At 30.4% G+C, this 16,544-nt stretch overlaps 1 protein-coding gene across 1 annotated transcript; it reads left to right on the top strand.

Moving 5' to 3' along the window:
* Window positions 1–6,957: 6,957 nt before the first annotated feature.
* Window positions 6,958–14,855, top strand: Eif4b (eukaryotic translation initiation factor 4B). The gene is made up of 12 exons (XM_083052665.1): window positions 6,958–7,073; window positions 7,289–7,417; window positions 8,326–8,507; window positions 8,650–8,757; window positions 8,841–9,051; window positions 10,006–10,227; window positions 10,332–10,602; window positions 13,622–13,655; window positions 13,739–13,850; window positions 13,962–14,061; window positions 14,148–14,214; window positions 14,284–14,855. The coding sequence occupies exons 1-12, from the start codon at window positions 7,064–7,066 to the stop codon at window positions 14,350–14,352; spliced, it is 1,515 nt and encodes a 504-aa protein (XP_082908791.1). The 5' UTR covers window positions 6,958–7,063; the 3' UTR covers window positions 14,353–14,855.
* The last annotated feature ends 1,689 nt before the right edge of the window (window positions 14,856–16,544 follow it).

The raw sequence follows: 16,544 nt of genomic DNA on the forward strand, positions 1-16,544 counted from the left end.
TTGCCGAATCAAGCAACGCGATTGGTTGAATCCTTAAATTTACGGTTACGGAAAAAATTTATGGCCTCTATAATCCAGCCTTTACGCATTAAGGCGCAATTTCACGTGCCGCTAAAACAAGTGATTGACAGATTTGTCGCTCATAATCCAGCGCCAACAATTTTGTAGTTTGAATCAGTTCAACTACAAAGCATTTACTGCTCAAACGCTGACGCACTGTTGATAGTGTCGTGTATACTGAAGAAAACATAACCACAGATTACTCCACGGTTAACGACACATAAATAATAAGTAATACTTATTTATAATATATAAATACATATTTATTTATAATATTAATACATATTTATAACATAATTTACACGTTAATACAGACGTTATTGCACACAGAACCGAGAATTATTAAAGAATACGTGGAAGATGCAAAGATGAATTCATTCGAGGAAAATGAACATGATTTGTCAACAGCAAAGGAGAAGCCTTCATTTGTGCACAGTACAATAGCACACGTTGCAATTGCACACCGTGCTATTAGACACATAAAGTTGCGCACAGTTCTTTTGCCCACAGTTCTTTTGCGCACCGTTCGTTTGCACACCGTGCAATTGGACACGAAAATGCGCGACACATGCTCTATTCACACACACACACACACACACACACACACACACACACACACACACACACACACACACACACACACACACACACACACACACACACACACACACACACACACACACACACACACACACACACACACACACACACACACACACACACACACGGGGGGGGTACAAGGGGGGCCTTCGCCCCCCCCCCCCTCCCGCCGGTAGGGGTGCCTACCAGCACGGTGCGCAAAAGAACAGTGGGCAAAAGAACTGTGGGCAAAAGAACTGTGCGCAACTTTATGTGTCTAATAGCACGGTGTGCAATTGCAACGTGTGCAATTGTATTGTGCGCAAGTGAGCCTCTCCCACAGCAAAGTAATGGCAAAAATAATATCATTGTTATATTTGATTTCACTTTCTCGAATCATACGATTACAATTTAGTAGCCAATTGTGATATTTTTGTTTTCTAGAAGCCATCGCGTAATATACAAGTTAATATAACTGGTTACACAAATAATGCAAAATTTGTTTTTAACTGATTACACAAACGATGCAAAATCTGTCTCTCAACTTTCAATTCTGTCGCGCTGCTATCCTTTTCATGTACAAAAATTATCGCTGTTTAGTTCAGCGACAAAAGTTGTCACGTGATTATTTTTGTCGCTCAAACAATCGGTTTCAGCGGCTCGTAAAAAGGCACCTTGACGCTTAAAAGCGCTTTAGACCGTTATTACATTTGTCGTACGACAAATGTAATATCGGCCTTAAGCGTGTAAGCGCCCAAACCGAACGCACCCATAGTCCAACCATCCGCCATATTGTTAATTGTGCGCGGCGCTTCATTTGAATAATTGAAATTAAAATTGACGACTATTGTAAAGTTACATATGATATATTATGATATATCTATGCAAGTGCTTTTTATTATTTAAAATTATTTATAAGATAGTGGAAAAAATATCTATAAAAATATTAAAATATATATATATTTAAAAATATTAAAATATTGGTATTATAATAATGTTATTAAATATTATTATCTTTCTATTAATATTATATATTTGTATGTATTATTAAATATTTTTATTAATATATTTATATATATTTTATAATTATTGTTATATGAATACAATTATAAAAATTGTGTTCTGTATATTTAATAAAAATTAAAAATAAAACATTTTCACATAATAAATAAAATACATATTTTATTTATTTTAAAAAAATATTAATGTTAATAAATTATTAATAACTTAATAAATTAATAAATAGATAATAGTAAATTATTTATTTTTAGGTTATTTTGTAGGAAACTCGACATTTCATGTATATAGCATTTTATCTTTAGTGTATATACTAGTGCATAATACTACGGATTCACTAATAAAATAAATAATATAAATTCACATTAATTTTATAGTTAAAAAACAAAAATATTACCGATTATTTACATTATACGCTGTGTCATCAGATCATCAGACTGCTATCGCCGCCATGTTATTAATTGTGCGATTCGTGCATGCGCGAGAACATACATTTGCCCTGAAATTTTAGGAAGTGAAACTACTGTTCTTACTTAAGGCTCATTCAGACAGGACGCGTCAAGCGTCAAGCAGCGAGCAGCAACCAATAAGCGAGGCAATATTTTTTACGCCATTGCTAATATTACCTCGCTTATTGGTTGTTGAATGGTTGCTGCTCGCTGCTTGACGCTTGACGCGTCCTGTCTGAATGAGCCTTTAGGGTACTTTCCGATTCACGCATGATGCGCATGAAGTGACAGAAAATCTATAGTTCATGTCACGTATTATAGATTCTCTGTCACTTCATGCGCATCATGCGTGAATCGGAAAGTACCCTTTTACTGTGGAATATTAGGGCCATTCCACAATAGGTTGCAAATGCTCTCGTTGCCAGTTGATAATTGCGGATTGACCAATCCGAATCAGTAACGTGATAACCACGGACTTAAGTGTACGTACTACGAGTCGGGTTCAATTCCCGTCACTCGCACTTTTTTTTATTATTTATGCAAATTAGAATATTTATTCGTCAAAACAAAATTAATTCAACAATTTTTTTAATTTGCACTATCAATAAAGCGTTTTATTATTTGTTTCATTTTATATTAAATATAACGTGTAAAATCAGGTTATAAGTTGAATAAAAATTATATCCAGTTTCTTGAGTAAATTAAAAAAATTGTTTTTTGAAAGCGCAAATTAAAAAAATTGTTGAATTAAATTTGTTTTACATGAATAAATATTCTAATTTGCATAAATAATAAAAAAAAAGTGCGAGTGACGGGAATCGAACCCGACTCGTAGTACGTACACTTAAGTCCGTGGTTATCACGTTACTGATTGTGAGTTGGGTTCGATTCCCGTCACTCGCACTTTTTTTTTTATTATTTATGCAAATTAGAATATTTATTCATGTAAAACAAATTTAATTCAACAATTTTTTTAATTTGCGCTTTCAAAAAACAATTTTTTTAATTTACTCAGGAAACTGGATATAATTTTTATTCAACTTATAACCTGATTTTACACGTTATATTTAATATAAAATGAAACAAATAATAAAACGCTTTATTGATAGTGCAAATTAAAAAAATTGTTGAATTAATTTTGTTTTGACGAATAAATATTCTAATTTGCATAAATAATAAAAAAAAAGTGCGAGTGACGGGAATTGAACCCGACTCGTAGTACGTACACTTAAGTCCGTGGTTATCACGTTACTGATTGTGAGTCGGGTTCGATTCCCGTCACTCGCACTTTTTTTTTATTATTTATGCAAATTAGAATATTTATTCATGTAAAACAAAATTAATTCAACAATTTTTTTAATATGCACTGTCAGAAAACAATTTTTTTAATGTACTCAGGAAACTGGATATAATTTTTATTTAACTTATAATCTGATTTTACACCTTATATTTAATATATTTAATTTTTTATATATTGCCCAAAGTTTAACGTCATAAAATTTTGTCCTTCTCGAATTACGTGACACGCTACGCACGAAAGGCGAAATCTCGTGCCTGCCGCCGCATGAATCCGCGAGACGTTCGTTGGTGGGAAAAAGTCAGAGCGATGGATTGTTGGTCCTTGTCTGACTCATCTGGTTCTCAACTCGGTTCTTATCCGAATAGTTTGGATATGAACCATATCACGGATTCGAACCATATTCTATATTTTTTACCGAGCGTTACGACGTAGTTCACGTCTACTTTCTCAGGGGGCGCATCAGTACACGCGTCCACTGAATCGCAATGGCCGCTCTCAGGTTTCTCTCTGACCGTGCTATTAGACACATAAAGTTGCGCACAGTTCTTTTGCCCACAGTTCTTTTGCGCACAGTTCTTTTGCCCACTGTTCTTTTGCGCACCGTGCTGGGGCCCTATTCTTGAAATAGTTGCGTATACGTAAGTTGCACATTGCGAATAATCGCACCTGAAAATCCCTAGAACGTTATTCTTGACGGTCGCAACTGAAACGTATACGCAATTTTTCATTCGCAATGCAACGAATGGGTCATACTATACTTTTCAAGAGAAACGTATACGTTTTTAGAGTTCGTTGTCGCTCATGGCGTGATATATGATTTATAAAAAAAAATATATATAGTATATAAATAAACATAAGAAATAAAAGAAATATAAGAAATTTAACGAATTTATAAGATAAAGATATAATAAAAGGCTCTGCCCACAATAAAGAAAATATTAAGAATAAAAATAAATATTAAATATACTAAAGAATAAAAATTAGGAATAGATATTAAATATATGTAACGCACAATGAAAAATATCAAAACATAATAAAGTATAAATATTAGAAATTGTGTCATTCAGTCATAACATAACAACCAAAAATATTTATATTTTTATAAATTTGCAAATTTAAACAATATATAGATTTAGAAATTATTAACCAAATATAATCTTAACCAAGTAAAAAAATCTGTAATCCCAGAGCAACATTTTTATTATTATGTTTAGTTTTTTAATTAATGGGAATTATATTTATATTAAAGATAAAAATATATAAACTTTGGAGAAATAGATGCTAGTGGATCTCATTAATTTACAAAGAGATAGTTCTAGATAATTTTTAAATATTTTTGTGAAAGAGCTTAGAATTTAAATGATGCAGATTTCTTTTTTCGTTATACTAAAATGACATCAGAAATATATTATAATAATCTTTCTAATTCTTGGTTCTGTTGTACATACCATAGGAGGAATAAAGCTGCGTCAGTTTGATTGAAATATCTTTGATACCTTTATTTGACAAAACTTTTATTCAAAATAATTTCAATGGTTTTTTCTTTGGTATTTTTTTTAAATTTGGAATATAGAATTAAATTTATATAAATTAGATAAAGCTAACTTAGATTAATAATAAGATTAGCTATTTGAGTATTCACGCGCATATCTGTTAATTTGCAATACTATTTATCTGTAATAAAATAATATTTGTACAAATAAGTAATAAATTTGAAAGTAATTAATCTATATAAATAATTTTAAAAAACAGTAAAAACGTTTGATTCAATTTTTTAATTAAATTAAGTTATTTAGTTATTTAGTTAATTTATAAAAAGTGTTCATTATATTTAATTACAATTTCATTAATTTTTTTATTTTTATGTGCAGTCATATTATTAAACAATCAATTTTTAGTTACAAATTTTTTACATTAAGGTTTCCATTAATTTTGCAGATTAGAAAATTATAAAAAGATATTATTATGTATATGTGTTGTTATTCTAAATAATAAATTTTTTATATTTATAGAAATATATTTTCTAAAAATAAATAAAAATGATATAAAATTTCATTGATACACAGAGAATTTTCTCTCGGAATTTACCCTGAAAATCGTGGTAGGTAATCGTGAGACAATATGGTATGGAAAGAATTTTGAGAATTTCGTTGATTAATATTGATCACAATAAAAATAATATCTATATCACGATAAAATATAAAACATGTTTGATTAATTTTACTAAACTGCATAGTAAAATTAATCAAACATATTTTATATATTTTGTTGTATAATAGATATTATTATTTTCATTGTGATAAATATTAATCAAAGAAATTCTCATAAAATTCTTGCCATACTATATTGTTCCACGATTACCATGATTTTCAGGGTAAATTCTAAGAGAAAATTTTCTGTGTATATAATTTCATAGTAAAACTTGAAATGCAAATCTTTCTGCAATTTATTTGTATAAGATTTTATCTTCTTAAGATATTATATATGTATATATAAATAATATATACATTAAATACATCAATACATACACTGATATACACGCGATATGTAACACATGTTGATATTTGCCCAATGTTTTTCGAAAATACAGTGCAATACAAAACGTATACGTTTCCAATTGCGAATATTACAAAAAAGTGTTCAAGAATCTACTTTCAGAAGCGTATACGCATTTTGATCGTACGAGACATGCGCATACGCAATATTGCGAACGAAGTCAAGAATAGGGCCCCTGGTAGGCACCCCTACCGGCGAGGTGGGTGCGGGAGGGGGGGCCGAAGGCCCCTCTTGCACCCCCCCCCCCCCGTGTGTGTGTGTGTGTGTGTGTGTGTGTGTGTGTGTGTGTGTGTGTGTGTGTGTGTGTGTGTGTGTGTGTGTGTGTGTGTGTGTGTGTGTGTGTGTGTGTGTGTGTGAATAGAGCATGGTTGCGCATTTTCGTGTCCAATTGCACGGTGCGCAAAAGAACTGTGCGCAAAAGAACTGTGGGCAAAAGAACTGTGCGCAACTTTATGTGTCTTAGGGCCAATTTCACCAACGTCGGTTAACTTTAACCTCCGGTTAAACTATATGTTTGTCTCTTTTTAATGAACGTATCTGAAACAAGACAAAGATATAGTTTAACCGGAGGTTAAAGTTAACCGACGTTGGTGAAATTGGCCCTTAGGCCGGTATTCATAGTCCGTTCTTATTTCAAGACCGTCTTAAGTAATGTCTTAAGATGCAAATACGGCTCTGTGATTGGTTAATCACATCTTAAGATTGTACTTAAGACATTCTTAAATATAAGAACCGACTATGAATACCGGCCTAATAGCACAGTGTGCAATTGCAACGTGTACAATTGTACTGTGCGCAAATGAAGGCTTCTCTTGTGGAATGGCCCATAGGCCGGGTCTACATTGGTCGTAGAATCGTAGATCGTAAGAAAATTGACCAACCACAGTCAATTATTTTAAAAATAATGAACTGTGGTTGGTCAATTTTCTTACGATCTACGATTCTACGACCAATGTAGACCCGGCCTAGAATGGGTCACATATAACATATACATCATACATCTCATACAGATATAGTTCATGCTTTACTGGTCGTAAAGTTGGTCGTGTGCTGCGCATAGATTCTGAGTAACACGTATTTTCGTGGATTTTGGATCGTTATCATGTCTTCAGGTACAATTTTATGCATATTGATGATTCCTGATGGAAAACGATTCTTTCAGAAGCAAAAATAATCCCGAAAATGTCGTTCGCATTGCCGTTTTTACTCCGCATGCTTGCATCTAACCAAACTGCTCGCGACGTGGTCACCATGCTTTTAATATTACACCAGCTCTGCGGTACACTTTTGACAATGACACGTTCAAATGATTTTGCGTATTTTGCAGGAAAGAAGGGTAAGAAGAAGAAGGGTGTGACTGTCGATCTATGGTCATTTCTGGCTGACGGAAACGGGCCGACTCCTAATATACCCATGAAATCTTCAAATTGGGTTGATGAAGTAGAGGATGAGCATGGTAAGGCCATTGATTCGCTGTGATGAATCATTTTCATTCGAATAATGATAAAAGTCAAATTTTTTTCTTGATTAAGTACATCTTTGTATATCCCAGATAGTCAAGTCTGCCAAGATCATGTATTGCAAATTATGTGCTGCATATATTATGTTGGCAGAACTCTGGCAGCAATTGAACATGATCTGCCATCTGCTATGTCAGTTAGTGTCTGCAAAAATATAACAGAAATTGAACATGCATTACCGTCTCGAAAAAGTAAAGATGCAGCAAAAACAGCGAAAAATACAGGATAATCTGTTGTAAAATAATGGCAGAAACATAACAAGATATCGATAAGATATATTATACTATCATATTTTTCATTTATTTATACAATGTGTATCTACATCGTATTCAAATCATCAAATTTTCATCAGAGACAATTATAAAAAATATACTTTATATCAATATCTGATATAATAGATTTTGCACGATACTTCCTATATATTTGTTTTTATTTTGTAATAGCAAATAATGCTCAATTTTTGTTGCATTTTTACTGTTCTACTATATCAGCAAGCTGCGCTGCTAGAAATTAAGCGCAATAAGAATGCAGCATACCGGAATCTGCTGCAAAGTTATTGAATTTTCTGAGATACTGCTAGCGTTTTGCTATCTGGGTACATGCCAAGAATACTAACTTATAAGTACTGTTTTTGTGCACATGTAAGATACATAAAAAATTATTTTATTTTATATTTATAAAAAATAGGATAAAATAATTTATAAGGTATTGTAATAAAGGATAAAATATTTGAATGCTATATATACTTCTCTGTAATAATAAATTTATATTGATATATGCAGTACTATTGGAGCATATACACATTTTTTTTTTTCTTATTACATTAATTTTTTTAACATTACAGAAGGGTATTCATCAAGGAGCAGCAAAGATCCAGTTATTTTACCAACAGCTCCACGAGCTGCACGAGGACCTGGAATTGATGAGGAAAATATTCCTACAAGTCCTCCATATGTAGCCTACATAAGCAATCTGCCCTATGATGTAGATGAAACTGATCTAGCTGATTTTTTTGCAGATATGAAGGTCGATTTCTGCAAATATTCTTATTAATATAAAATTTTGTTTACACAAATCTTAAGTTCTACATGTTGATCAAATATAAAATTCTAAATATTCTATTTTTATAAGCTAGTCACAAATTGTGTATTTTTTTTTTTTTGCACAGGTTTCTAATATGCGTTTGCCAAAAGACGCAAATAAAATTAGGGGTTATGGATATGTCGAATTTGTGGATCGCCAAAGTCTAATTGATGCTCTTTCTATGACAAATACAGTAAGCAGATATTTGTTAGCAAATGATACTTGTTAGCATCATTAAAATTTGAAATCATTTATGTCAAACATTTTTCTTTTCAGACTATAAAGACGAGACGAGTAAGAATCGAAGTTTCAAACAGCAGTAATGATGATCGTCGAGGTAGGATGGGTAGAGACAATCGTAGAGATAATTACGATGATCCAGAACGTACATCTGGCGATTGGAGAAGTGGACCGCGCGAAGATTTATTGGATGAGGATTCTCATCGCAGTCGATACGACGGTAGAGACCGGCGGGATGATAGAGACAGTATGTATATCCTTTCTAAATTGTATACAGGGTGTCCTATTTTAAAAAATGTTTAAATATATAAAAAACATTGCGTTTTAAAAAACAATGTTTCAAACAAAAGTTTGAAATGTTCATAATCTTAATTACAGTCATTTTTCAAGATCATTTAAAGGAATCTAGTTTTTTAAAATTAAATTATATATATCTTAATTTTTTATATAAATTTTTATATAAATCGATTTCTCGCAATATTCACTATAAAAAGTTATAAGGGAAAGATGGCCAAAAAGTAAATAGTTTATGAGATATTTTATACTTAAGTTTGACATAATTTTACATAAACTACAAAATATCTCATAAAACATTCATTTTTCATCGATCTTGCCTTTTATGCATAAAATAATGAAAGGAATCACTCGATGTAAAAGAAACACATAGTTGTTTGTAAGAAAAATTATATAATACATACTTTTTCTTACAAACTATGTATTTTCTTTATACCGATTGATTTCTTTCATTATTTTATGCATTAAAGTTGAGGTAAGATTATCGAAAAATGAATATTTTATGATATATTTTAGATTTTATGTAAAATTATGTCAAATTATAAAATATCTCATAAACTGTTCACTTTTTGGCTACTTTACCTTTATAACTTTTTATGCTAAATATTGCAAGGAATTGATTTACGTAAAAAGATTAGGGTTTCATTTAAAAAAACCTAGGTTGACTTTCAAATAATTTTGAAAAAAATAATGTTAGTTAAAATTCAAGATTATATATCAACTTCTTTCTTCGTCAAAACCAAACAACTTTTATTTGAAATATTGTTTTCTAAAACGTGATGTTTTGTTTTATTTTTATATATTTAAGCATATTTTTCAAAATGGAACATCCTGTCTTTATAAATCAAAATAAAAATTATTGTATAAAAATCAATTTTACGATGGAAAATATTCTTATATTAAATAGGATGTGATGATAAACCTGGTGCATGGCGTGAAAGAGATAACAATGATAAAGGATTTAAAGAGAGAAGTGGCTTTAGAGATGATAGTAGAGATAGGGACTGGAATCGTTATGGCGATAGAGGAAGGAGCAAAGATCGGGACGGGGATAGGAGCAGCAGTTTTGGACCACGTCGTAATTATGGTGACTCCGATTGGGATCGCCGGCAAGACCGAGATGCGAAACGTAAATATATAATTATTTATAGAATATATAGGTATAAAAGATACAAGAGGATATTGTATTTCTAATTAAATTATTTATATCTCAATTTAATTATAATTATTTAGCCGAGTCGCGACAAAGACCAAAATTGCAACTACAGCCTCGCACGAAACCCGTGGAACCTGTTACAATTTCGGAAGATTTAACTAAAGAAAGTTCGGCGGAATCGAAATCAACAACGGGATCGGAATCAACTCAACGAGCTCCAGCTCCCACACCCGTGCCGGCAGTCAACATTTTTGGCGCTGCGAAACCTGTAGATACTACTGCCCGTGAACGAGAAATAGAAGAGCGTCTTGCTAAGTCTTACGCCGAATCACGATCCCGAGAGGAAGTGTATGTATGACATCTAAAAATAAGATTAGAGCTTATGAATAGCCAGATGCCGACATTTTTTTAAATGTAACAATTAAATTTCCTGTATAGCAGGGCTATAATATCTACTTTTGACATCTCGAATTATTTAGCCACATCTATTTTTTCACATTGCTAGTATAATCGCCATTTGATGCATGTCCATGCAATATAACATTGAACAAAGAGAGATAATTTCATTGACTTTATTTCTTTTGCATAGCATAAGTGTAGCGTTTGTGACACTAGCGGATCCTGACGTCGATAATGGGGGGGGGGGGGGGCAAAATTATTTGATTTAATATTTTTGGTTTCATGTTTAGCTTTTATTCCAGAATCAACGACGTCGATAGCTCTTTAACGTTTATTTTTCTTTACTTATATTTTTTAAACGGATTTAGTAAAACTGTTTCTTTTAATTTGCAAGGGGGGTTTACCCCCCCCCCCCCCCCCCAAGGATCCACCAGTGGTTTGTGAAGGCATTTATACCAATATATTGTGTGCGTGTGCATAGATGCGACACTGAAATAACATATAATTATAATATTATTTATATAATAATACAAGTAATATAATAATAATAGAGCGAATGTTTAAGATTTAGGTCAAAAATATTTTTTGGCTTCTGGTGGAAAACAATAATGTAACAAGGCGTCACTTTTTCTGAATTTTACATTTGCACATATAAGCACTAAGCACATATATACATACATATTGTAGTTAAAAATTATATATGATTGAATATTATATGAAAAAGAATAATAACAGAGTGGAATAATGACTAATAAAGTAATCAAATATATGTATACATATATTAAGTAAGACGGATGTCTGACTGACCATTTGATTTTCTAAAACTTTTGTATTTAACATTTTCTTCCATAGTCATTATTTTCCAAGATATTTGACCGTTACGAAACTTTTTGCATCACTGCATATATTTTCATGTACTCGTTGCTTATTAATTTCATTTCCTTGGCTAAAGGTCAATTTAGTGGCCATTGCAGTGAAAAAGTTTTACTCATAATTGTAAGGTTTATATATTATTTATATATTTGTTATATATTTATATATTTATTTATTTGTTTATTCTATTTTTATCTATTATTTCATTGTTATTATTCTTTACCATACAATATATAGGGTGTCCCATTTTATTTTTGTCAGTCAAATATCTTGATATCACGTAGTTTTAGAAAAAAATGTTTCAAACAAAAGTTGTGTGGCTTCAAAGGGCATATGATAGTGGCAAAGATTTGACATTGGATAGTCGTTTGAAGGTCACCTTCAATTTATTAAATAAAACCTAATATTTTTCACTGCATATTCTTGCAGCTTATCTCGAGAGTTTTCCAAAACACTAAGTATTTTTCTCTTAAGTATTTTGAGTTATAAGGTTTGAAGTTAACAATTTTTTGCCATAAAATGTAAAATATCTTGTAAAATATTCAATTTTCGGTATTCTTATCTTAATACTTCTATGCACAGAATAATGAGACCAATCAATTGGTATAAAGAAAACACATAATTGCTTTAAAAAGTATGTAATTTGCAACATACAGCTGCGTACTTTTTTTTAAAAGCAACTATGTGTTTTTTCACACCAATTGATTGGTCTCGTTATTCTGTGCATAAAAGTATTAAGGTAAGATTACGTAAAATTGAATATTTTACAAAATATTTTACATTTTATGCCAAAAATTGTTAACTTTAAACCTTATAACTCAAAAAATACATTATAGTGTTTTGGAAAGCTCTCGAGATAAGTTACAAGAATATGCAATGAAAAATAGTAGGTTCCATTTAAGAAATTGAAGGTGACCTTTATGTGACCTTCAAATGACTATCCAATGTCAAGTCTTTGCCATTATCTTATGTGCTCTTTGAAGCTATACAACTTTTGTTTGAAACATTTTTTCTAAAACTATGTACTATCGAGATATTTCGCTGACAAAAATAAAATGGGACACTCTGTATATTCAATTACATACATAATTTTTAGCTATAATTTGTATACCTATAACTGAAAAATCATAATCACGTGGAATGTAAAGTATAATCTTTTCTTTAAAAACAGTACAAGTTTTGATTCGTTTGATTACGTTCATGTATTATTATAATATTTTTCATAAGTATATATCATCATTTTTGTTATGGGGCGATAAAATATTGAAAGATATACGATAAATTTTGTGTAAAATTGTAAGAGATCGCCATGGATTGTTATGAAAAGTTAAAAAAAGCATTTGATGATCATACTTCGAGCATGTTCCGATATTACTGTCAGTACTGAAAATCTATAGTTTATGTTACGTATATTATATATTTTCAGTACTGGCAGTAATATCGGAACATCACGTGCTTTTACTGACTTACAGCCAATCAAACACGAAAAACTCAGGCTCTACGAGTATTGTTTGATTGATTGTCGTATAATTGATAGGTTGTAGGTCAGTAACTATCCATTATGATCTTTGAGCCTATCCACATCTTTTGTTCAGCAGGTCATAAACTACAACATATGAGAAAACCAGTTGATTTTACCAAGATCTAATTTCATATAGGATTATGGTGCCTGATTCTTTAAGAAATATATACATAAGTAATTAAAATAGTAAGATAATTAATATTATGAATTATTATTGTTATTCAATATGAATAACGATAATAACTTTACCTGCTTTAATTACTTATGCTACTATTTGTATATGATAGCCTTTAATTTGCAGCCTTTAACATTTAATCGAATTTGCTAATACTTAAAACATGAGTAGAGATATGTGTATATATTTGACACACCTGTATATTGCACAACTGCAAGTATATGGCGATTGAGTTATAGTGAGGGTACTATAATAATTTTAAAAAAATTTTCCGTTCTTAAACTTTGTACCGGAAGTTAACCGCTTTAGACTGGAAAAATTACTTACGGTATTGTAAATTAATATAAAAGAACGCTCAGCCTTTACTTTTATAAAAAATTTTGATATTTTTCTTCCAGGGACAGCAAAGAACGTAAAGATCGACGTAATGGCGTAAGTATTTCATTTTGTACATAAATAATTTGGATTATTAAAAAAAAATATGACAATGCATGCTAAATAATTGCCGCTTGTAGGAAGGACGCGACGATAAGGAAAGAGGCCGACCAACTTGGCGATCAGAAGAAGACAGAGCTACTCGAGTCGAGAAATCCGCGCCGCAATCTCAACTTGCTTCAGCGCGTTCTGGTAAATATTATTTTTCAGATACTTATGAAATCTTTGTTTTTAATCCTTTAGCGAAAAATACTAATAAATGTGACTTGCAATGTATTTAATTGAAATGTATTTGCAAAATAGAAGAGCAAAATGAGTCCAAAACAACTTCGCGTCCTGAACCATCAACATTTAAAGTATATCACAAATCTACTGAGAAAGATACTCGTGCGACTTTGGAAAGGTATTCACAAAGAGAGATATTTATGAATATATTTACATAACACATATTTTGTGCTTATTTGTACTTTATTTATTTTGTTATTATAGAGATCATAAAGACAAAGAGAAAGATGAACTTAGCAGAATGCCAAAGGCAAAGGATGAACAAGCTCCGGTGAGAAAACTTAATTATTGTATATAACTACATTAATGAATGGTATATAATATTAAGATTTTTTTGCAGAATTTTGTAGCTTCCAACAAATATTCCATGCTACCTGATGATGTGGATCCCGATAATATTGATGAATAGTCCTAATCGATTTTCAATTTGCATCATCGACTAAATTGTGCCACATGCAACATTTGCGATTATGCATTTTATTAATAATTTGTTTTATCTGTATTAAATATTGTATGGATTCATTATACACCAGGCATTATGCTCTTGGCATTACTTTATTGGAATTATTGTTGATTTGTATTCAATCTCAATTTTAATTATTCTCAATATAATTATCTACTTATATATTTACTTTATATTTCAGTATAAACACGCGAAATGTTTCGGCATTATTAAATCGCAACATCGTAAATTTCTCACAATTTCAAAGTAACACTAATTGCAACGATTGTATCGATCATTTTACATTTGATTACAAGAATAATTATACAAGAAATGACAGAAATTGTGAAACTTTATACATCATATTAAATTTGTTGTACAATAATTGTACGATATTGTAACTTTCACTTTAAGTGTAACATAACAATGCCAATATAAAAAGATATAATTAAATTAATAATTAATATGGGGATATAATTATAGCTTACTTTAATTTTTAATTTTCCCTGCATGTATAAATATATTTTAAAACATTTAAATTGAATATATCAATGTTTCAAAAAATTGTTTGTGAAATAAAATATTTTACTACAAGAGAATCCTTGAAAAATGAAGTAATAATAAAAATGTTTGCGATTTTTTATTTTAATCAGTAGTTTTTAAAAGAGTACAAACGTCCATTTGTCTATATTCCGATTAGATACATAGATACAAAATTCTGTATATTATCGGGATGGACGTTCCCATTAAATTCTATAATATTGTGCCGCCATTTTTTGAAATCATATTTTTGTTAATCACGTATCGCTTTTATTCTTACATTATACTGATTGTGAGTGTTCAAAATAAACTATTACAAATTTTTATCTCTAAAAATATTTCTAGAGAAAAATGTTTGAAATAAAAGTTGCAGTATTTCAAAAAAGACATGATTTTTTTAAATGTTATAAATGTTTGTAAGTGACGGTTTTGAAGGTCATTTCAAGGTCAACTTGATTTTTTAAAATGAAATTACCCTGCTAAGTGTTTTATGTAAATAAATTTCTTGTAACATTTTACATAAAAAATTTTAAGGTTAAAATAGCCAAAAAATTTTAAGGTTAAAATAGCCAAAAAATTTTAAGGTTAAAATAGCCAAAAATTTTACGAGATATTTTACATCTTAATCTGGCATATTTAAAAAAATATGTAGTTGCATGTTAGCAAATCGTATATTTTTTTTTTAAACTGCATTTTCTTTGCATTAATTGATTCGTCTAATTATTCTATGCATAAAAGGTATTAAGATAAAATTATTGAAAACTAAAAATTTTACGAAATATTTTGTATTTTATATAAAAATATGTCAGGTTAAGATATAAAATATCTTGTAAATCGTTCAATTTTTTATTATTTTACCCTTATAATTTTTATGCAGAATATTACAAGGAATCTATACTTACCCAGATAGCCAAATCTGTCAAGAGCATGTATTAAAACTGTGTGCTATATATTTTTGCCAGCAAAAAAAACTGCAGATTTGGTATAAAACTTGTTATATCAGATAATGATAGCAGAACGTTGGCAGAAATGTTATAAAATCTGTTGACATAATTTGGCAGCAAGTCAGTAGCAGAAATCAACCAGGATTTGTATAGAATTATCATAGCAGATTGGTAGTAGAAACCGAGCAGGATTTGCGCAACGCAGTTTGGTGTCAGATTGACGGCAGAAATCGAGCAAGATTTGCGCGCGCACAATCTGATGGCAAATTGACAACAGGATCTGCATTTTGCAGTTATTTAATAGTTCCTTCGCCTACCGCTATGCGATGTATTTTCTCGCAATCAAATTTCTGTTAAAAATAGATATAAAGTCTGCAAGTCGTGGCTATTAATAAAAGATCAAAAGTATATTTTTCTATCAGTTTAATTTTTGATATCTGACAAGTCTATCATGAGAATATTAAACTTATTAGAATCAATAGGATATATACATGGAAAATTATCCATTTACTTTCTATTTAAAGCATAAAGCAGAATTTAATTCTCATATAAATTATATCTTAAATTTTATAAATTATAAATTTAATTATTTTTGCAATTTATTTTATTAATTTAATTAATAGATTAAATTGAACATTTAAAAAATTGCTATGTGAGATATAACTACATACAATA

This window comes from Prenolepis imparis, unplaced genomic scaffold (assembly GCF_030444845.1).
Source record: "Prenolepis imparis isolate NDT839.2.m4 unplaced genomic scaffold, iyPreImpa1.0 SCAF_13, whole genome shotgun sequence".
In the NCBI taxonomy this organism is placed as follows: domain Eukaryota; kingdom Metazoa; phylum Arthropoda; class Insecta; order Hymenoptera; family Formicidae; genus Prenolepis; species Prenolepis imparis.

What these genes read in the sequence shown, in the direction of transcription:
- Eif4b (XM_083052665.1), top strand. An exon ending in ATTTTTTTGCAGATATGAAG is followed by an intron (nt 8,508 to 8,649) that starts GTCGATTTCTGC and finishes TTTTTTGCACAG; the next exon opens with GTTTCTAATATGCGTTTGCC. An exon ending in ACTCGTGCGACTTTGGAAAG is followed by an intron (nt 14,062 to 14,147) that starts GTATTCACAAAG and finishes TTGTTATTATAG; the next exon opens with AGATCATAAAGACAAAGAGA.